This window comes from Trichoderma citrinoviride, assembly GCF_003025115.1.
Source record: "Trichoderma citrinoviride strain TUCIM 6016 unplaced genomic scaffold BBK36scaffold_2, whole genome shotgun sequence".
NCBI lineage: Eukaryota > Fungi > Ascomycota > Sordariomycetes > Hypocreales > Hypocreaceae > Trichoderma > Trichoderma citrinoviride.
The window spans coordinates 568,918-588,433 of record NW_020194710.1 but is presented as its reverse complement, the minus strand read 5'-3'; the positions used below and the strand labels follow the sequence as shown (position 1 = coordinate 588,433).

Sequence of the window (19,516 nt, the reverse complement as noted above, 5' to 3'; positions counted from 1 at the left end):
CGTCTGTGCGGCGGAGGTTTCAGATTTGCATTCCCCGCGGCCCCTGGGAAATGAAACGAAGCACCAGTCAGGCTAATCAAAGCCCGGCTGTGCCTGGCTTCGCCCCCGCGATGACGGACACTTTTGGGGGTAGCCCCCGGGCTGGTTCGTCGTTCTGGTATGGCGAGTTCCGTGTGGAGGATCGCCCCGACACGACTTGAGGCGCCAATGACACGCGCTTTTAGCCGCCAGGGTTGCGGTGTCGAGCGTATAAGAGGTGTTTGGTATGAGAGCCCTTCAAACCGTCTGCACTGACGCCGCGCGGTTGCCTTGTCGCATGACCCGTTTTACAATGGCTGGGAGAAGTGTGAGGTACTAGTACAATGAAGAAGCATCCTGAAGAATTGTACCAGAGTAAGCAAAGCAAATCGCCAGGTGTAAAGAGTGCGCGAACCGCCAAGACTGTCGTAATTGAGAGATACGAGATGCTACTCTCCGAGTGGCACTTGTTCCGTCTTTGTGCAAGGCTGTCGCACCAGAGGAGCAGAGAGCACTAACCTGGTATGACTCGAGAAGCCGGACTCTGATTTTGGCGCTCAGGCCAGAAATCCAGTTCCGAGCCTTGACCCATTGGAGTACCTTTCTTCGACGGTACGGAGTACTATCCCTGCGCGTCTTTGCTTCTGCAGACACGATGATGATGCAGAACGTTTGCTGAAACAGGCTGAGATCACAAGGGTCCCTTGTTGGTTCCCTCTTTCAGCCATGTCCGGAATCGATGTTTGTTCCAAATTCGTTGCCAAAGAAAGCTGTAAAGTCGTCCAGACTCTGCGGAAATGAAGCAAAGTGGCCGTCTACGCCAAAGAATGGCGTGCTTGGGGGCATCATCATACCCTCTTCCTTTGGAACCTGTGCCATTGGCCGAGGCGGTTCCGGCTCTGGGGGAGCTGTTGACACTGCTTTGCCTTGAACGCTTCCATCGACGGACTCTGACATGGCCGTGGGCGCGTCGTTCTTCCACAGCTGCTCCCATTTCTTAAACTTTGCGTACTCCGACTCGCTCACCATGGAGCTGGCTGTCTGCTCCTGTGCGTTCATGTTGGCAATCGCTTGCTCAAAAGCCTCAATCAGCGACATTTCGGAGTGCGCCGATAGACTGCCAGTTGACATTTCCTTTAGCATTGACAGCCCATCCCGCAGAGCCTGCCTGAACATGTACGTCTTCTGGGAGAGGCATTGCGTCGTAACCACCATGAGAGCTGCCCGACAAGAGCTGAACTCAGTGTAAGAGGCGCGAGCCAGACCAATTGTGTTTCGCAGACAGCGACACGTGTCTATGACGGACAGAGCAGCCTCGACGCAATCCGCCACCAAGGTTGCGCGTGTGCCTTTCTTGCTCAGCGATGCACTCGATGGAGCATTCGCAGACGTGGCCGGGCTGCTGCCGTCCCTCAAGCCTGCCTCGGGGAAGATGAAGACGCGGCCGACGAACATGCGGACAAGACAGTATTCCAACTGCAGATGCATATGCTTGCGAGAAATCTTGGACTGAGATGTGAACTCCTTGCAGAATATGTCCACCGGGAGAGCATCCCACCAGGACTTGAGCTCACGGTGCAACTGCGCGAGCCGCTTCAGTCCTTCGGGCACCTCATGCTTGGGCAGAGACCTCAGGATCGTTCTAGGAAACACCAATTAGCAGTCCGACATGACCTGAACCAGCGTGTGAGTAGTTACATTTCACGAGACAATTTACTCAGCTGTTGGTTGAGCTCAAACGTTGCCAGAATATGCGCGGTATCGGTTTGTGAGGTGGAGGACCACAAGTCGGGATGGTGGACGGGAAAATCAGCATCCACGTCAGTACCGGATATGGACGTCGGTCTGCCATGGAAGATTCCAACACGCCTGTAGATATTGGTTAGCTCACCGAACACTCCCGCCAATATCCGAGGTATCGTACTTTTCGATGGTGTACACGGTCCACCAAACTCGGTTCCTCGTTTCAACGACATCTGCATCTCGATTCTCGACGGTGTACTTTCTATGCATGCCGTTCTGAATCGCGAGCTTGAGGGCCAAATTGAGATAGATGTAGGCCAATCCGGACGCATCGACGGGAAGCGTGTATATACCGAGCAACAAACAAGCCTGGACACACTCGAGCGATGAGACCGTGATGACGTCTGAGAGCAGCCGGGCTGCTTGTTGATAGAATAGCACGCCAACTGCGTCTTCCGTGAATGCATCGGACCCCTTTTCTGTGGGATTCTCAACACCATCTACCAGAGACTCGAGGTAGGCGAACTGCGTTCCAATGGCGAGGATGGCAAAGATGATGCACACCACGCCCACATCTCGCCGAGTGAAGGCGGCGGCATTTTCATAAGCAAGGTCAAGCTTGGCTCTCAGCCAATTCTGTTCAACAAAAAAATAGTTGGTCTGCGCGTGTTTGAAGAAGGAATAAACGAGAAAGTCGGCAATGGGTCTCGGTGGCAGAAGCGACAATAAGCCCATTGCATCTGAGTGCGATTGCAGCTCCTCGGCCCGGTAGTATTCCTTGAACGTCGTTGCGGATTTGGACGGATACTTCATGAACAGGTCAGCAGGATTGATCAATATGAACAGCCAGGGCTGCATTTACATTGGAAGAGTCGTTTGGGACACTCTGGTCTATCCACTTCTTGATGCGCATGGAAAAGTTCCAGTGCGAAAACTCTCCAGAGTAATCTGGCCCTCATGTTAGCATCTTTACTTGACGATAAAAAGACAAGATGGGGACTCATACGAGTGACATTGCCGTGAAGGGGCTGGATGTCAAACTTCTCATCCACGCCGTCAAATTCCGAGCTTTGGGATGAGATGTCTGCCGGTCGAGGCGAGTTCCGCCGCTTCTCTACACCCTGGGCCAGACCTTTGAGAGTCTCGAGGTCCAAAGCATCCTTGCTGCCGACATAGCCTTGGACGATTCTCTCGAGATACTCGAGCCGCTTTGCCTGCTCAGCTGAGATGTTCTCGGAAGCGCGGCGTCTGTGAGATGAGTTAGTCTGAACGGAACATGCCCCCTTTCTCTTGACTTTCACTTGGACAAGTTCTACCTTGCTACTGCTCCAGGCCGTGAACCAGAGCCAGCCTGAGATTCCGTGTCGACTGAAGCTCTGCTGGTGAAGTCGCATTGGCGGCCCAGCCGGAAGCACCGCCGACAGGGCACGCCCCCATCACACCTTTCCTTCTGGCGGCGACAGCCATCGCAGCTACACAAGGAGATATCGCGTTAGATGAGAGATCCGTGCGTCGGCAGTTTGAGTCCACATACGCTCGAGCAGCTCGCTTCCTCTCCCGGTCTATGTGGCGAGTCGACTTGGGAGACGGCTGCTGGTTATCCATTGGGGGAATCGCGGCGATGGCATCCATGGAGCGACAATCCGAGATGCCGCAGGGTTTTTGATTCGACGAGATGAAGCCCCATCACCTTTTGGAGAAGATGAACAAGGGTGGAGATTGAGATCCGGTGACTTATCGTGAACCCCAAAGACGGCTGGACTTGCTGCTAGCTCGGTCTGACTAAGCGGTGAGGCGAACCACCAAGCCGAGGTCGGGGAGGCTTTGGGCTGACCTCGATGGATTCCCCAGACAGAAGGAAGCTCGAATTCTTTGGCAGTTGGGGTTGGAGAATGCGGGGACGACCTTTAGTACGAGGTGAGCTGGTGGCGGCGTTGTTTGGCGCGGATTCAGGTCTTGATGACTTGCAGGAGCTATAGAAGGGGCAACTACATACATGTATCGTGACAGCTCCTCCCAGTTGCTGAGTTTTGGTCCATGGGATGGGAGATAAGCTCAACCTACCTACAGAGTACAGCGTCAAGTATGCGGAGGTGAGCAGAGCTTTCGTAGGTTGAGTTGTCTCAAAGGCTAACCGGGTGAAAGCGTCCGCTGCATCTTCAAACTACTGCTGCACCAATTGTCTGCAATCATCTACACACAGCTTCTGCTCATTCTCGCCTGGCCTTGCCATCGGCCTCGTTCCATGTTCCAGAATGCCACAAGAACAACCAGATGACTGCACCAGATTACCCGCACGGTCAAGATTCGGCATCCCCAGTCCGGCCCAGTTGCGCATCTTCGGAACATTATCGACGCCCTAGACTCGATTGGAATATCTGAATAGTCATCAGGCTATCCGTCTCTCCCCGGATCGCCACAGGCTTCCACCTGTTTCCTGCCAGCAACGAACAGCCAATACCTTCTGCATGATCAAAAATCACCTCCAAAGTTGATGACCGATGACTCCTTTACGTGTAATTGTCAACAGAGCACATATAAGATATTGAATCCCGATCAGCCTGTTCCGCCTCAGTATCCGCTTTTCCGCGATCTAAAGCCTTGGAGAAGTCCTGTCACAAGGAATCAGGCCGCAGACAAGATGCCCAAGCCGAAACGATCCTCAGACACGCCCTTGTTTGTCAACTACCAAGGCCCGAACCTCAACCCTGATGCGCAGGTCCGGCGGCGCATCCGGCAACAGGCAATGAGAGATGCCGCCATGGCCCGGAGACAGAGGGGGGACTACGGCAAGCACAACATGAGGCAGTATCCGGTCTTCGTGCAGCCTCCCGATGGCCATCCACCCGATGACTGCGAGGATAATGGAGACCCGAGAAGCACAAAAGACTTCCGGCCTTCCTCTCTTTCTGCCCCGTTTGCCTTCCAAGACCCCCTGATGCCCAAGCAATTCTCCATCCTTCTCAACCTCATGCCACTCACCGGCCTCCGTCTCGGCGTCGGCACGCTCTCGCACTACTTGTACGAACCAACGCAACCAAAGGACCATGTTCTCACGGCACAGGCCTCAAGCCAGAGGCTCTTGTCCTTTATCCCGAGTCGATATGGGCACGTATCGTTGCTCCGCCATGCAACGGACTGTGTCATTGCAAAGCTGCAGTACGAATCACAGCCAGTGGAGCATAGATCACCTAAAAGCGATCTCAAGGCGTTACTGCACTATCAGAAAGCACTCAAGGCGCTACAACAGGCCTTGCTGGATGAGAAGGAGTGGGCGAAGCCGGAGACATTATGTGCTACGCAGTTGTTGGGCATCTTTGAGGTCTGTATCTCTTCTATATAGCGCCGCCCTGGCTCTAGCATTCAAAGTACATCTACTCACGGCACCCATAGGCACTCAATGGAAATGAAAAGGAAAACTCGTGGATGCATCACGTCGGCGGTGCGGCTCGGCTCGTAGAGGCTCGAGGCGCGCACATGTTCCAGTCCGAGTTCGAAAAGGCTCTATTCCTGGCGCACATTGGGCCAACAGTACGTAGAGAGTCAAGCCAGCCGAAACATTCATAGGAGCTGAAGTCTGACGTGATTTCCACTCTTTTAGGTAATGTCGGCATTCTTGAATAACACGCCTTGCTTCCTGGAACAAGCCCAATGGCAAGCCGTCATCCGAGAAGCCGTCAGCGAAGACACGACGCTCACAAACGACAAGGAGTTCGCGCTCGCACTATGGGGCGGCCTGATTGAGATGCCACGACTGTTCAACAACACAACCGAGCTGCTGCTCTCCTCCTGTCCGCCCTCACAGGAAGCGATTGACGACCTCACGGAACGTCTATTGGCGAAGCGCAAGAATCTCATTGTATGGCTGGGTTGGATACGGGGGAAGCCAATAGCGCAAGGCGCCGGGCTTCGCGAAGATGAATACGGCGTGCTGGTCTTTCCCACCGACTTTGACTACAGGCAACTGGGCCCCTGGTGCCTCACGCGACTCGCTTTGCGGGGGACGTATGCAGTCTGTCGAATGGTCAAGTCACGGCTTTTGTACGCCATTTCCCCTTTCAAGTTCCATGACCTAGAAACCGAGGCACAGGACATTGCCCATCGCATTCTCAATCTGAAGGAAGAGATGGCGGCATCCAAAGACTCGCCTCTGGTATGGAGCCAGTTCATGGCTCAGGGCAGCTGGATTGCCAAAGGCATTGTTGAAACGAAGGATATGTGGGCCGAAGAGGAGGATGGACATCAAGGCATGCTCAGCAAATGCAAATTTGAGAAGTGGAACGAAGCAATAGGGAGGAAGATATCCTGATATAGACGACTTGCTTTTGGCTTGATATTTATTTCGACCACTGGAACATCATGTGTATAAACACTCATTTCATTTCGCATGAATCATGAATCCTGAATTGCCTCGTTTCCCTTCCATTCATATACCCATTAATCGCAAGTGAGGGTGTCGCAGTTGCCACGAGGGTCGTTGCAGCTGGGGTCGTTGGGCTCGACGCAGAAAGTGGTGGGATCGACTCCAAATCCTCCAAAGTGGTTGCAGACTTGGTCGCCGGGGCAGTCCTTTATCACTGTTAACATCATGATACCAAGGAGTCAATTGGGAGACTTCAATGAGACATACGTTGCACGTGTTGCAAGCGCTGGCCAGAGCAGCAGTGAGGGCGAGGAGGGCGGCGTAGACCTTCATTCTGTTGGTTTACGGGTGGGTTGTTTGACTTGTTGGGCGTTGAAGGCTGTTGATAGACGGAATGGTTGGGATCTCTTTCGAAGAGTCGTTCCAAGAGGGTGTTCGAGACACGTATTTATATCCTTTGCGGTCTTTGTCATCGAGCAGGCTGGCCGTCTAAGAATCCACTCTGACATCTGCAATCGATCCCATTGATACAACCTGAACCCATGTGCCTTGCGTCGAACCACTCGCTAGGCCAACCTACGGGTGCATATTGGCTGACCACCTCTCGATGCCAGTTCCATCTACCGGCTCACCGTCTTCCGTTTGCTGGGGAGCCCTGTTTCTCATCCCCGTTGACTACAACGACACAATGTAACTGACCATCTACATATGTTCCTCTCGGTATCTGGAGTGAAACCCTGATCTACTTGGTGTAGCCCTCAGAGCCAGCACCTGAACCATATTATTCATCGCTCTGCTGTCAATTATGCTCTACGTGCAGAACATTTCTGACAGCACTTGTAGCAATTAGTATCTCAATGTACAGTTGACCAATAGTCAACTCCGATACGACATGGCACCCACAGCCCGGACCCCAAATCGAGGAGTAAGAGTACCGATGAGGTTGCACCGGACGACATGAAAGACGGGGATCGGCAAGACCCGACGACCCGGACCGACTGAGCGAACGCCGTACCATTGGTGGCCTTGATATTTCGCGTATTAGACGACTTCGTTTATTTATAGCGTTCTCGTTTACTTGTATTGGCTATCACTACGTACCAATACTATCTTCTTTCCATGGGGTAACGACATCAAATCCACCTTACGAACAATCCTTATTCCAATTTCGGAATGTGTCATGGCAAGCGACCTGACACTTGCAGAAGAAAGGAGACCAGAGAAGCTTTTAAGCATAATAAAAAGCGTTCGATACCAATAGTTCTCTAAGCCTCTCTATCAGAAGTCAATGGTAGGATCCTTAAGATACATAAAAACATGTGTTATTTCCTCGTAACTGACCAACCCTCCAGCACTCTGGCTCGAGTTTGCCTTCCACTTATCCGTGGTAATCCTCGTCATCTATCACTTCATCTGACCAAAGAAGCCTCAATCTTCAGTTGACAATTGAAGCCCCAGGTTTCTTAGCTTCATCTACCTGCCTATTTCGTAGTTTGTCTACCCAGGTATTACAGCATACATTGCCGTCTGCTGCAGTAAGCTTACTTGGCCAGCGGTTATACTCCGTATTTCGCAGTCTATTCCCGTGCCTCGAGTGGATTGCTTGAATTGCTTTAGCGGTCAAAGCCATTCGAATAATCTAGACTAGTAATAGTTTTGAAGGTGCATTCGATGTTGGGTTTCTAGCCAGGTTTATTGCTGAGCATGGAACGTTATGACCTGCCGATGCCGAGGCCAATACCCGATCCATACAAATTATTTGTATACCGTCGATGCAGATGCACAGGAGAGCGATCACGCTGGCATGCCCACCTGCTTTTGCTTGGATAGAACTGATGACAATACTACTCCAGCATCTTCGGGTGTGCGGCAAGGTCACGGGAGAGCCATTACCGTAGAAGGATAGATTGAACAACGAATGATAGTTCATCATCTATGAATTCTTAATTCATCTTCAAGAACTTACGTATAAAAAGTGGTACTATCTAAATATTCTTTCTTTGGCGATGAGTGAATGGGACGTGAGTGAATGGGACGTAGGGCCTTGGAACAAGACATTGTCTTGACTTGGGAACCAGGTTCTACATTGTCATTGACACACAGACACTTTTCTTCACTAATCTCGCGGCATTCAAGTGTATTACATAATGTTGATGAGACTGCGAGACCTTGCGTTCCGAGGTGAGTGTCTGTACATATGCATGCCCTCCCTTTCAATGCCTCCTTTAAACTCACTGTCGCCCTACAGAATGGCACTCATCACTGACTCTTTAGGTAATAAGTTGATGGAAACAAGCTAGATAAAGTATAACCAAACTACCAGAGTCATAACATTACATATTTCTCCAACTTACCCATGTTTCTACATCTTCTCGTAGCATATTTGGTTGTCTTGTAGCAGTCAAGGTCAAACTTTTCCGAGGTCCCTTTTACTGCCTTCTAGATAGCTACGTTTATCCGACTTACTACTTCAATCCGATGGTATTACGCGTTGCTCATGGCTCGCTTCAGCAGTCTGCTCTCCCTTGCATTGGTCTCACAAACATTGAACTCACCGACACATGTTCGCTGGCATCCATTCTCCCTCCCGTAGACCTCCCAGTTTCTGTTGGCCTCCCGGCTTTTATAGGCCTCCCCAAATGACGTCAAAGTGTTTGTTTGCGGCCATGAACCGTTACAGGTCCGCTTTGCTTGTCGGAAACAGACATATCTTCTTAGAATATGTGAAAGTATCATGAGCTTCTCCGACTTGATTCACCAGTTTGGTGACACTCGTGTAGCCCTACTGACGCTGGCCTTGTGGCTTGCCAGCCGGTATTGGCTAGGTCTGTAAGGGGTGATTTCGAGACATATTTGTTTATGCCTGAGATGGCCTCGTCAGTACTTATATCACTCCCTCCTAATCTTGGGCGCTTTCCGCACCGGCTATATGAACTCGATGCAAACCAGATTTGACCCATCAAGCAACAAGACCTTACCACATACGCATCGTCTTTGTAGATCTCACAGCTTATACTTTGCCATTCTATCATGACACAAATCACTGGACTCGGTGAGCTCAGACCGCGAAATGGTTCGGGTGTGAACTGGGAGATTGGATCGTTACTCGACTATGTCAGGCGATCCGAGTTCGTTCCCCCTCCCAACACATTCGTGGTACTGGTCTGTCGCCATGGTGCGGTCGAAGGCCTGACAGCCAAGATTCATCGCAAAAGACAGAAAGAAAAGTTCAGCCGGTGGAAGAGGAAGAGTGAGTGTAATCAAGATCCTCGAGCCATAGCCACCTATCATGCTGACACCCTGGATAGATGTCGCCATCAAAGCGACAGACGACCTTCGACTCAACGCGGTCATCTCTGCTGCCGAGAAGGCTGAGTCATATGACAACCTCATCATCATTGCAAGCGGATTCGTGAGCCACTTTGGTTTTGACGTCGGCTCCAGTATCATGGACTTGAAGGTATACCGGTGCGGAAGCTATCACAATCATGAAGAATACCTTTACCTCGATGGCACCTCAACCTTTCACGGGCAACCTCTCCGATCATGGGAATCCAAGCACCATGAGGCCAAGTTCTGGCTTGGACCCGGCGTCGTGCTGGACCTCGGCTCCCAAATCGGCCAGCTGGGCAACTTGTCGGACGACGACTTGTCTTCCATGTCAGACTTTGACCAGGAAAAAGTCCGATCCAACATTGAAATGATGATTGATGTGAAGATGGAGGACAGCTGGTGGGACAAGTTCAGAGACTGTATTTCCGCCATTGTCGACGTCCTCGCAAGAGCCGCTGGGTTCGCCCACGTCGGCTACATCAAAATGACTGCCGGGGGAATGTTTGTGCAGTACAAGTTTGTCGGGTTTGCGCTCTACACAGGTACAGTAGCAGCAGCAGCAGCAGCAGCAGTGGCCGGGAGTGCAGTCTCGGCGGGAACCGCATTGCTGGTCGCTCCAGGGGTGTCAGCGGCCATTTACTTCATTCCCTGGGAGTCCGTCTTCGATTGGTTGAAGAGCGTTGTTTCGTGGCTCACGGCGGGCATCAAGAAGGTCTGGGAAAAGGTCAAGGATTGGCTGGCTGCGTTTGCGAGCAAGATACGAGATACGCTGGGGCTTGATGGATGGTCCGCACAAGTTCTCGGCATGAGAGTGATGGATTTGGACTGGACTGCCTGCCATGGCTAGTGACCAAGTTGCCCTGGCTGTTCATCACGCATGACAGAATAGATGTTCAAGATGGCATCAGAGGAATCAATGGCCGTTGCTTTTGCTGTTAGGGTATAGCCAGGGGGGAGATAATCACAAAGCAAGGACAAAGTCGCCCTCATGATGAACTTGCTACGGCGTGAAGTTCTTGTACGTCGCTAGGTAGCATCATCAGTATCACCTCTGTGAATGAGCCACCGCCGTGAGAAGATGTCCGAATACTCACCACCAATACGCCATCTCTGTGTAAAGTCGTGCTGCACACGGCTCAGAGCTTCAAGGTCCTCAGTCGTAAACGTTCCTCCTTCACACAAGCCCACATCATGTGCAACCAGCAACTGCCCGGCTCGGCACGTTACAGAAAGCCCAATGAGCGACATCTCCTCGACGCCCTTCTTTGGCACAATGTCGTTCATGGATCTGCATGTGTCGACTGCCATTCGACGAGACGATTCGATAGCTAGTTTATCCGCCATACTGACGGCGTCTTGCGATGCTTTTGAGTGATGAAATGTGTGAAGTTCAAATAGGAAGCTTGTGTGCGTCAGGTTTGATGTTGGTGTCAAAAGTCAGGGATAGCAATTGCACATACCTTAGTGCGAGTGCAATGCTGTCGCAGAACATGAAGGAATTGGGCCCAGCGGCTCGTATCAGAGCGTAGCAGACGCTTCGTAGACGTGATTCAGCTACATTATACGAGTTTGCTGGGGAGCTTCCCTTTCTTTCATCTTTGATGTAATGGATGGCCTCTCGGACGACTCCTGCGACGTGGAACAGCACGTCAAAGTTGGATGAGGTACCACAAATCTCCTCAAACTTCCCATCGTTGCTACGGCAGCTCACTGCCACTGCATGTAAGATACTCTCTTTCGGCGTCCGTTCGCTCGTAGCAGGCGTCGGTAATGCTATTAGGCTGTAGATGCAATCAGGCATGTAGCTCTACAATCGACCTAATCTGTTGCAAAAGACATACCAATCCAGGATAACAACTGCTTTCCGACAAATAGTTGCCTTGTCCGTTGCTCTGTCGGCATCAACCCCAGCAATGCAAAGCGTCCTGTGCGAGTCGCAAAACGCCGTACAAGCAGATACAGTCAACTCAGCTTCTTGATCAAGACCATGGCCATATTCAAACAGTGACAGCAGAAGTCCAATCTGCAGCACCTGTATAGAAGGGCTCGCACTTGTCTGAAGGAGCATGAATGACTGCTTCACAGCTTTGTATAGACTGTTGCAAATGCCATGGCTTTGGTGTGTGCATGGCGGCTGAGCTACCAGGCCCATGGCCAGAACCAGCATCCCATCAATAGCAGGACAGTTTGTAAGGGAGTGAGTATCAAGGAAATGTGAGAACTGATCATCGGAAACAACAGGAAACCAATCATGAACAGCTCTTCGGTACGTCTGAACAACAGACACGGTCGTCAGTCCCATTGCTTTGAATGCCATCCGAAGAAGCAAAGCGTCTTGCTCCGCATCATCAACGCCACTCAGCAGAGCAACAGATATCATTCCGACTAACTTGTAGCACGTGTCAAGAGATGCTCCAAAGATACAAGCCGTCTCACCGTCCTGGGGCGGTAACTGTGCCTCTTCTCTGTCTTCGGCAGAAACTCCGCCAGCGGAGTTGCTTGTGGATATCCGCCGGCCATAGACACAACGAGCCTTTCTCCTAAACCGAGACCTCAGTAAAGGAGACTCATGACACCGTGACGACTAGTTGGCACATACGACACACATCGGTTACAGCTGGGCAGGATCTTGTCGCAGCGGGTCTTGGATGCTCTGCACTGGCGGCAAACTCCAGCTGCTCTGCCAAAGACGGAAAATTGCGCCGGCGGAGGGGGAGTGGGATCTGATGCAGAAGCCGATGCTTGCATGGTGTTGGGTCGCTATCAGAACACAAAGGACAGGTTTGTAGCAATCAGGTAGATCCTTTTCACAAGAGGATGGCGGTACGATCCCAGAAACACATGTATGAGACTGAGGATTTGCCAAGAGCTTGAAGAAGGTGTAAGTTCGGAAGCGGGATAACAAGAGAAGGGTTGAACATGTCCAAGGCCAGCGGAATTGGGAATTATAAATCATGGACAGGGTTCGGCCGATGCATTAGCGCCACTATGTAAGTCCCTTTTGAGACTTTTGACGAGGATGTCGTCCAATCAGGAGCTGTGCCGTCCAAGAGGCGTCTGCTTGTTCGTGAACTCCATGTCGATGTGTCTGGCAAAGAAGACAAGTATCTCGGACGAGAATGGTGTTGGCCAATGGCTATATAAACTCGATATTTCCTCTTTGTCTTTCCTTGACTTACACAGCATCTTAGACACCCAGAAGCAGAGAGCATTCAGGCTTACAAAGTCTCCGGTTCAAGACCTCTTATAAAGATGTCATCCGTCATCAAAACCGTCGCAGTCCTTGGAGTAAGTCTTCCACTCTCATACATGCAATACTCACGAAACCTGTCTAAACTCTTCAGGCCAGTGGAAATGTTGGCAAAGTTGCCGTCCCAGCTCTCCTTTCCGCCGGCTTCGTCGTAACCATCATCGCACGACCGGAAAGCGCCTCAACCTACCCCTCAGGCGTCTCCATCATAAAGTCGTCCTACGATGACCTAGACACGCTCACACAAGCCCTCCAAGGACAAGACGCCCTTGTCGAGGCCTTCAATCCCGCCGCCGCCGAGCACCAAGGCGTCATCGTCCGCGCCGCTCTCGCCGCCGGCGTGAAGCGTCTCATCACGCCCGACTTCAGCACCGACTCCTTCTCGCCCCACGCCGCAGAAGTCAGGATCTTTGCGCCCAAGCACAAGGCCCAAAGAGAACTCGAAAGCCTTACCTCTTCACCTGACTGCACTCTTACCTGGACCGCTGTCGTGCTCGGCGCCTGGTTCGACTGGGGCATCGAGACGGGCTACTTCTGGATCGACAAGGACAAGCGAACCATCACGCGCTTCGGCTCGGGCAACCAAAAGGTGTCGGTGAGCCGCGTGGCTTCAGTCGGCGAGACGATTGTGGCCGTTCTCCGGAACCCGGACAAGTATCGCAATCACGTCGCTTACTTTCCAGACTACACCGTTAGCACGAACGAGCTCATCGCTATGCTTGACGAGATCTCTTCTGGTGGAGGATGGCAGATTGTCGATGTCTCGCTTGAGGGCTTCAAGAAGGAGGCGACTGCGCTGTGGGAGGAAGATACGAGGAATGGTGTGACGAACCGGCTGTTTACCAAGGCGTATTCGATGTTGGGGACTGCGGCATTGTTTGATGAAGACAATCGCTATGATGGGGATTTCTCTCACAAGCAGGAGCCTGGATCAGGTCGGCCGCTTGAGAGTCTGAAGGAAGACCTCAGGGAGCTGCTGGGCTACAATTAAGCGGCTAGGTATGAGAGCTTGACGACTTTGGATCGAGGTCATCGTGAAATAACTTGAGGACCAGCCAAAGAATCGTATTATTTGAGGTTCAACTGCTGAGATCACCATGCTCTAATATTATAAGCTTCTACTAAAGTCAATAGCCTATCCTTAATGTCACATGCTGATGCACCCTCTTCGTCAATACCACTCCTACCTCAACTCCTGTCAAACCTTTCAACAAACAGAAACGGGTAAACCTTAGAACGACAAACACGTAGCCAATGAAGCCGTTAAACATGGTAACAAAGAAGATGGCATGAGATTGAAGGTACAGAGTATCTGTTGGGGGCAAAGTGTTGTCGTCTGATACCAACATGTTGCGCGCCTCAATATCGAAAGCGAGCAGCATCGCACGTAGTCCGCAGAGTTTGAACACACTTGGCTTCTGCAACGATAGCGACAAGAAGCAGGGTGGTGATGCCAGCAACCTGTGCCGATTCCATCTAGCACAGGAATTGGACAAGGAGTCCAAGAAGCAACAAGTGCTCTTCGTCCATGTCCCTTCAGTCAGGCCATCAAAGACGGCAAACCGCCAAAGAACGAAACAAAATCCACCCGTTCCAAGTGCGCCACATTCGTGCCTCGAAGCAACAATGCGTCCAGGCCAGCATCAATGTCCATTATTCATTCAATCCATCCGACGAACCGCATCACGTTCAACACTACAACACAACCCTACACAGCCGCACAGTCAACAGTCACACAGCCAAGCACAAAAGGGCAAGAAATGTAGATCTCAGAATGAAACGGCACCGGTACGGAGGACAACCAAGTGCCGAGATTAACGAAGGATCAATCTTTCCTCTCCAAACGTCCCCAAGCCCAAAAACGGGCCTTGCCGGCATTGCGAAGCCCATTTGAAAAAAAAAGAAGCACCGCGCGGCGGACATTCGTGACTATCTGAAGAGAAAGGAAAAGAGAAGAAAAAAATCCAAAAACTGAGCGCAAAATTTCCATCAAAAACATAGCTTCGTCCACATGATGAGTCAGCAACGTTTTCCGAATAAGTAAATGCACGTGACACGCAACTCATGAGGATAAAGGCGGTGGTGGCTCTTCACGTGAGTCCCCGGAGATGATGAATTGGAGCTCCCTGATTGGCCCAGCTAAACCGAGGAACCGACCGACGCAACTTCCGTTCCGAAGCTCGTCGACGGGTAACGAGGCATTCGCTCGGAAGCCCGCCAAACCGACCGCTCAAGAAACAACCGACGAGAGCTTCTCTTTTGCGCCCGGGGCGATACAACAATCCAAGTCAACAGCTGCCTCTACTCCAGATCACTCTCTCCCCCTCCAGCAGCGGCACCATCGCAGCCATGAACGCCCACCGATTCGGCCTCGCTGCCGTGCGCAGTACGTCATGATTTTCTCTCTCTTCCTCGTTTCTCACATGCAACCCGCGAATAGCCTCACCACCAACCACCAAACTCTCCCCCAGACCACAAGCGCAAACTCCTCGTCAAATGAAACATATCAAATGATGGCAAAATTCCAGCTAATTCTTTCCCCTTCGCCAGGCGCCAAAGCACCCACCACCCCCTTCTTCACCCACGCCCTCCCCCGATCCCTCCTCGCCGCCACCCTCTCAACGACCTCCAAGCGCCCCATCACAACCCAGAAGCTCTCCCAGGAACAGGGCCAGGAGGTCCTCGCCAGCCAGCGCCTCAACCGCCCCGTCTCCCCCCATCTCGGCATCTACAAGATGGAGCAGACCTGGTTCGGCGCCTCGGCCTGGACCCGCATCACCGGCTGCACCCTCTCCGGCGCCGCCTACGTCTACTTCACCGCGTACCTCGTCTCCCCGCTGCTGGGCTTCCACGTCGAGAGCGCCGCCCTGGCCTCGGGCTTCGCGGCCCTGCCCTTCGTCGTCAAGGGCGCCATCAAGTTTGCGCTCGCCTTCCCCTTCACCTTCCACTTCATCAACGGCATCAAGCATCTCATCTACGACGTGGGCGTCGGGTTCGCCAAAAAGCACATTCTTCTGGGAGAGAAGCTTTTGTGGATTTCGAGCTTCCTTGGCGGCGGTTACCTGGCTTTTGGCGTGTAAAAACAGAATCAATGGAGGGTCAAGGGAAAGCTTGGGGCAAAGAGAGGGGGAAGGGAAACAACCGAACAAAGGAGCTGGTGGGCGGAGCATGTTTAATAAATGGCCATTAAACGGCTGTTGATTAATTTGTCCAGAAAAAAAAATGCTATCAAAACCTTTACAACCAATCTGAAAACAATGTGCCAATATCATGGGTTGAGCTTCTCTCCCGGATATCAACCAATGCCCCAACGCCATGCGCCTTTTCATGCTGCCGTGATACCTGTTACCCCATGGCTTGCTACCTCGTTACTCCAGAAACCGGGCATCGAGGATCGTCCTGATAAGATGGTGATTGCGAGAAGCGGCAATCCTCTGGCCAACAATGGGGCCGATGAATTCGTTGAGGTCAGCGAGTTCCGAGGCCGGGATGTTGCCGTTGACTCCGTTCATCTGTGCGTCAGAACCACCCTCCGCAGTTTCCTTCCTCTGTGCGAGCGAGGCGACGGCCTGTACGATGCCCTGCACGAGCATCTCGTATTCGATGGAGCCTTCTGACTTTTCTTTCAGAGGCTGGAGAATCCCAGAGTCGAAGCTCTTGAGGTTGCGCAGAACCAGGACCCGGATGGCCTCCATTCCTCCCGCCTCAAGCAGGCCGTGAATTGCACCATAGAGTACGGCAGGGGGCTTGGTGGGGTCTAAAAAGTACTTGAGACACGTCCTCGTGAGCTTTGGCCGCAGCAGCGAGTTTGAGGCCGAGTATTTGCGAGCAATGCGGCCGAGCAGTGAGGCAGCCAGTTGTCGAAGATCATACTGCTCCTTGAGGGCATCTTGCCCCTCGTCCGTGCCCAGTTTCCTCGCCATGAGGCACGTAAGCACGGGTGCCGAGAGTGAGCTGGCATACGGGTCCAGGAACAAGCTCTTGTTCTCAATCAGAGCATTCGTCAGCTCCATCATCTGCTTCAGGGTAAAAGTGTCGTCAAGCTGATGCGTGACTCTGTCCATGATGAAGTTGATAAAGTAGGGAACCAGCTGGTGCAGACCAGGGTCGTCTCGGACAGATCCAAGCGCAGCCTGGCGCAGCCTCACAACCTCCTCGTCCGGATTGTCATCAAGGATAGCGGCCTGGATCTTGTCGAAATAGAGAATCAGCTCCTTGCTCACGATGTGCTTAACAGCGGGCTGGCCCGCGCCGGTGTCGTTCCCAGCCAAGGCCGACAGCGCGGGATTAGCGCCCGGGCCCTTGGGTAACAGGTCTTGCGGTCGAAGCTCGGCCGAGGTCGGGTTCTGGGGGATCGAAGGCTGGACGCCCTCAATGGCGAGCCAGTGGGCTACGGTAGCTTGTCAGCGGCTGCGGACCACGACATGTACATAGCCAGCATGTTGGGTGAGGGAACCCAAAGAAACCTACCGGTAAAGTTCATGTCGCGCGGCACTTTCGGCAGCGGCGCGTTGATGAGTTTCTCGAAATCCACCTCTTCGTCCTCAATGTAAAACAGCGGCTGTCCCGGCCCCAAGCTTGCCTCGCCATAGCGGAGCGGCCGCGTAGAATCGTAGCCATACAGAGGCTCGGCGTCCAGGACCTTGAGGGCCAGCGACACGTCGTTGACGGTCATTGTCGTCCGGCGGGCGGCGCGCATGAGGCGGAGCGCCTCAATGATGACCTGGCCGATGCGATACTCGACGTCCTGGGTGAGGGCCTTGAGGGCCTCGTCGCTCATGGACCCGATGCCCACCGACTCGGCGACGTCTTTGACATTTTCCGTGTTCCAGAGCAGCTTGGGCGTTTCGTTCGCCATGGTGGGCGGTCGTCGGGCAGTTTGGAGCTGCCGCTGCGATTGGGGTTTATGTAGTGAGGATGCGATTATTCTCTCAATGTTATTGGGGTGATCCGCGTTGGATGGTGATGAGGCTGAGGGTTGCAGGTTGGAGTTGCGATTCGAGCCCGTTAATAAATGTGGGGAGAGAAGGCTGCAAGTTGCCTGACGAGTTGAACCTCGACTGAGACCCACACTCGCTGAAGCCGCTAGCGTCGAAGCCTCACAGCGCAAGTTTCAGCGGCTCTAGTGGGGTTTTGGTGCTGTAGCTGTAGCTGTAGCTTGTGGCATCCATTGAGAAGATGGACATTGGATTCCAGTGTTATATCAAGTGGCAGCTCTCACATTCAGATGACAATGATAGATATATATGTATTCATGAGCATTCAATCAACAGATTGCAAGGGGCATCAATTGGTATCAATCACATCTTGCTTCTATCGACAATCCAACAATGCCAATTCTCTAAGCGCCAATCGCCTTGGCAATCTCCTCGCCCAGCTGCGTAGCAGACGCCGGGTTCTGCCCCGTGATAAGCTTGCCGTCAACAACCACCTTGTTCCCAAACGCGTCCGTCTGCACAAAGTTGCCCCCGACGGCCTTGACCCGGTCCTCGACGAGGAAGGGCATCGCGCTCGTCAGCTTCACAGCCTCCTCCTCGGCGTTGGTGAAGCCCGTGACCTCCTTGCCCTTGAGCAGCGGCTCGCCGTTGGCCTGCTTGGCGTTGACCAGCGCAATGGTGCCGTGGCACACCGCGGCGACGACCTTGCCGGCGGCGGCAAACTCCTCAATCAGCTTGACGGAGTCGGCGTCGTCGACGAGGTCGTACATGGGGCCGTGGCCGCCCGGGTAGAAGATTGCGTCAAACTCCGAGGCCGCGCGCCCGACGAACTGCTTCAGCGGCTGCGTCTGCTCCCACAGGGGCTTCTGGTTCTCGAGGAAGCTGGCGGCGACGGGGTCCTGCTTGAACATTTCGACCGAGCCCGGGTCCAGGGGCGCGGCGCCGCCCTTGGGGGAGACGACGGTGAACTCGACATTCTTGTCTGAGAGGACCTTCCAGGGGTGGGCGAACTCGGGCTGTGTTGTTGTGGTGTTGTTAGAGCTTGTTGTTGGGTCATGGAGAAGAAAAGAGAAGAGGGTTTGTGATTTTGCTTACCAGGTACCAGCCTGTGGGCTTGTTGATGGCGTCAATCTTGTCGTGGGAGGTGAGAACAACGAGGACCTTCTTGGGAGCCATTGCGTATGATGTCAATGGTTTTCAGATGAGATGGTTGTGTAAATCGTAGTTGTGAGTTGTTGTCGTCGGAGTTTGTGTTGTTGTGTTGATTGTTCAAGTGCTTGTTTGCTTGTCTTCTTCTTCTTCTTCTGCTCTGAATTTGGCGATCTACACAGTCTTTATATATCCCTTTCCTAGCTATGTGCTTCTCCTTCAATCTTCCCAAGCCAGCAGTTTCTCCGAGTTTCTCTCTCGGACGGTCTTCCCTCCGTCTTTGACGCCATAATTGGGTCCTCCCCCTCCGTCCCGCAAGCGGCAAACTCCAGCGTTCATCACAGTACCATCCCATCTCCAACTCAACAAGTCCAGATGGTATGCAATACGTCAAGAACCACCAAAGTGCGTCACAGCTTCGTCGACGGAAGGTGTTCCGCAATCCTTTGGATTATGTAACCTCTTATTTGATACCCCAAGCCCATTTCATTGCCAGTCACTGCAGAGAATCAAACACAATGCAGTTAGGACAGGGGGCTTGAAGCTGAGTCAGCCTAGTGGTACCTTGCAGAGAGCGGATGATGCCGCGGGTTACAAGTACCTGGGGCGTCGCAGTGCCCTGCTGTCAACGGGATCTCCCGCATCGAGTTCTCTGCTGCTCGGATTTCCTTACCCTGAAAAGGATCTAAGATTTGCTTATCTCCGCGATGGGATACTACTAGG

The 19,516-nt window shown here is 52.6% G+C and overlaps 9 protein-coding genes across 9 annotated transcripts; 4 read left to right on the top strand and 5 right to left on the bottom strand.

The window, feature by feature from the left end:
• Positions 1-738: 738 nt before the first annotated feature.
• On the bottom strand, positions 739-3,366 carry BBK36DRAFT_1165699 (N-terminal binuclear Zn cluster-containing protein; the record flags this gene model as incomplete). The annotated part of the gene is made up of 8 exons (XM_024894811.1): positions 739-1,660; positions 1,717-1,887; positions 1,943-2,271; positions 2,326-2,568; positions 2,624-2,709; positions 2,768-2,993; positions 3,086-3,233; positions 3,296-3,366. 8 exons carry the CDS (start codon positions 3,364-3,366, stop codon positions 739-741), a joined length of 2,196 nt encoding a protein of 731 aa, XP_024752748.1.
• Positions 3,367-4,507: 1,141 nt separating this feature from the next.
• Positions 4,508-6,070, top strand: BBK36DRAFT_1111069 (hypothetical protein; the record flags this gene model as incomplete). The annotated part of the gene is made up of 3 exons (XM_024889661.1): positions 4,508-5,083; positions 5,155-5,292; positions 5,363-6,070. The coding sequence occupies 3 exons, from the start codon at positions 4,508-4,510 to the stop codon at positions 6,068-6,070; spliced, it is 1,422 nt and encodes a 473-aa protein (XP_024752747.1).
• A 128-nt stretch (positions 6,071-6,198) lies between these two features.
• On the bottom strand, positions 6,199-6,457 carry BBK36DRAFT_1111637 (hypothetical protein; the record flags this gene model as incomplete). The annotated part of the gene is made up of 2 exons (XM_024889723.1): positions 6,199-6,330; positions 6,392-6,457. The coding sequence occupies 2 exons, from the start codon at positions 6,455-6,457 to the stop codon at positions 6,199-6,201; spliced, it is 198 nt and encodes a 65-aa protein (XP_024752746.1).
• Positions 6,458-9,154: 2,697 nt separating this feature from the next.
• Positions 9,155-10,304, top strand: BBK36DRAFT_1110832 (hypothetical protein; the record flags this gene model as incomplete). Its single annotated transcript, XM_024889635.1, has 2 exons — positions 9,155-9,374; positions 9,433-10,304. The coding sequence occupies 2 exons, from the start codon at positions 9,155-9,157 to the stop codon at positions 10,302-10,304; spliced, it is 1,092 nt and encodes a 363-aa protein (XP_024752745.1).
• Positions 10,305-10,847: 543 nt separating this feature from the next.
• Positions 10,848-12,205, bottom strand: BBK36DRAFT_1109753 (hypothetical protein; the record flags this gene model as incomplete). Its single annotated transcript, XM_024889508.1, has 3 exons — positions 10,848-11,238; positions 11,299-11,997; positions 12,057-12,205. 3 exons carry the CDS (start codon positions 12,203-12,205, stop codon positions 10,848-10,850), a joined length of 1,239 nt encoding a protein of 412 aa, XP_024752744.1.
• Positions 12,206-12,709: 504 nt separating this feature from the next.
• On the top strand, positions 12,710-13,698 carry BBK36DRAFT_1165694 (NAD(P)-binding protein; the record flags this gene model as incomplete). The annotated part of the gene is made up of 2 exons (XM_024894810.1): positions 12,710-12,745; positions 12,802-13,698. 2 exons carry the CDS (start codon positions 12,710-12,712, stop codon positions 13,696-13,698), a joined length of 933 nt encoding a protein of 310 aa, XP_024752743.1.
• Positions 13,699-15,056: 1,358 nt separating this feature from the next.
• On the top strand, positions 15,057-15,787 carry BBK36DRAFT_1137859 (putative succinate dehydrogenase cytochrome b subunit; the record flags this gene model as incomplete). Its single annotated transcript, XM_024893203.1, has 2 exons — positions 15,057-15,093; positions 15,258-15,787. The coding sequence occupies 2 exons, from the start codon at positions 15,057-15,059 to the stop codon at positions 15,785-15,787; spliced, it is 567 nt and encodes a 188-aa protein (XP_024752742.1).
• Positions 15,788-16,075: 288 nt separating this feature from the next.
• On the bottom strand, positions 16,076-17,565 carry BBK36DRAFT_1155997 (DUF1546-domain-containing protein; the record flags this gene model as incomplete). The annotated part of the gene is made up of 2 exons (XM_024893885.1): positions 16,076-17,097; positions 17,178-17,565. The coding sequence occupies 2 exons, from the start codon at positions 17,563-17,565 to the stop codon at positions 16,076-16,078; spliced, it is 1,410 nt and encodes a 469-aa protein (XP_024752741.1).
• Positions 17,566-18,048: 483 nt separating this feature from the next.
• BBK36DRAFT_1110688 (class I glutamine amidotransferase-like protein) lies at positions 18,049-18,820 on the bottom strand (the record flags this gene model as incomplete). Its single annotated transcript, XM_024889611.1, has 2 exons — positions 18,049-18,660; positions 18,740-18,820. 2 exons carry the CDS (start codon positions 18,818-18,820, stop codon positions 18,049-18,051), a joined length of 693 nt encoding a protein of 230 aa, XP_024752740.1.
• Positions 18,821-19,516: the final 696 nt, after the last annotated feature.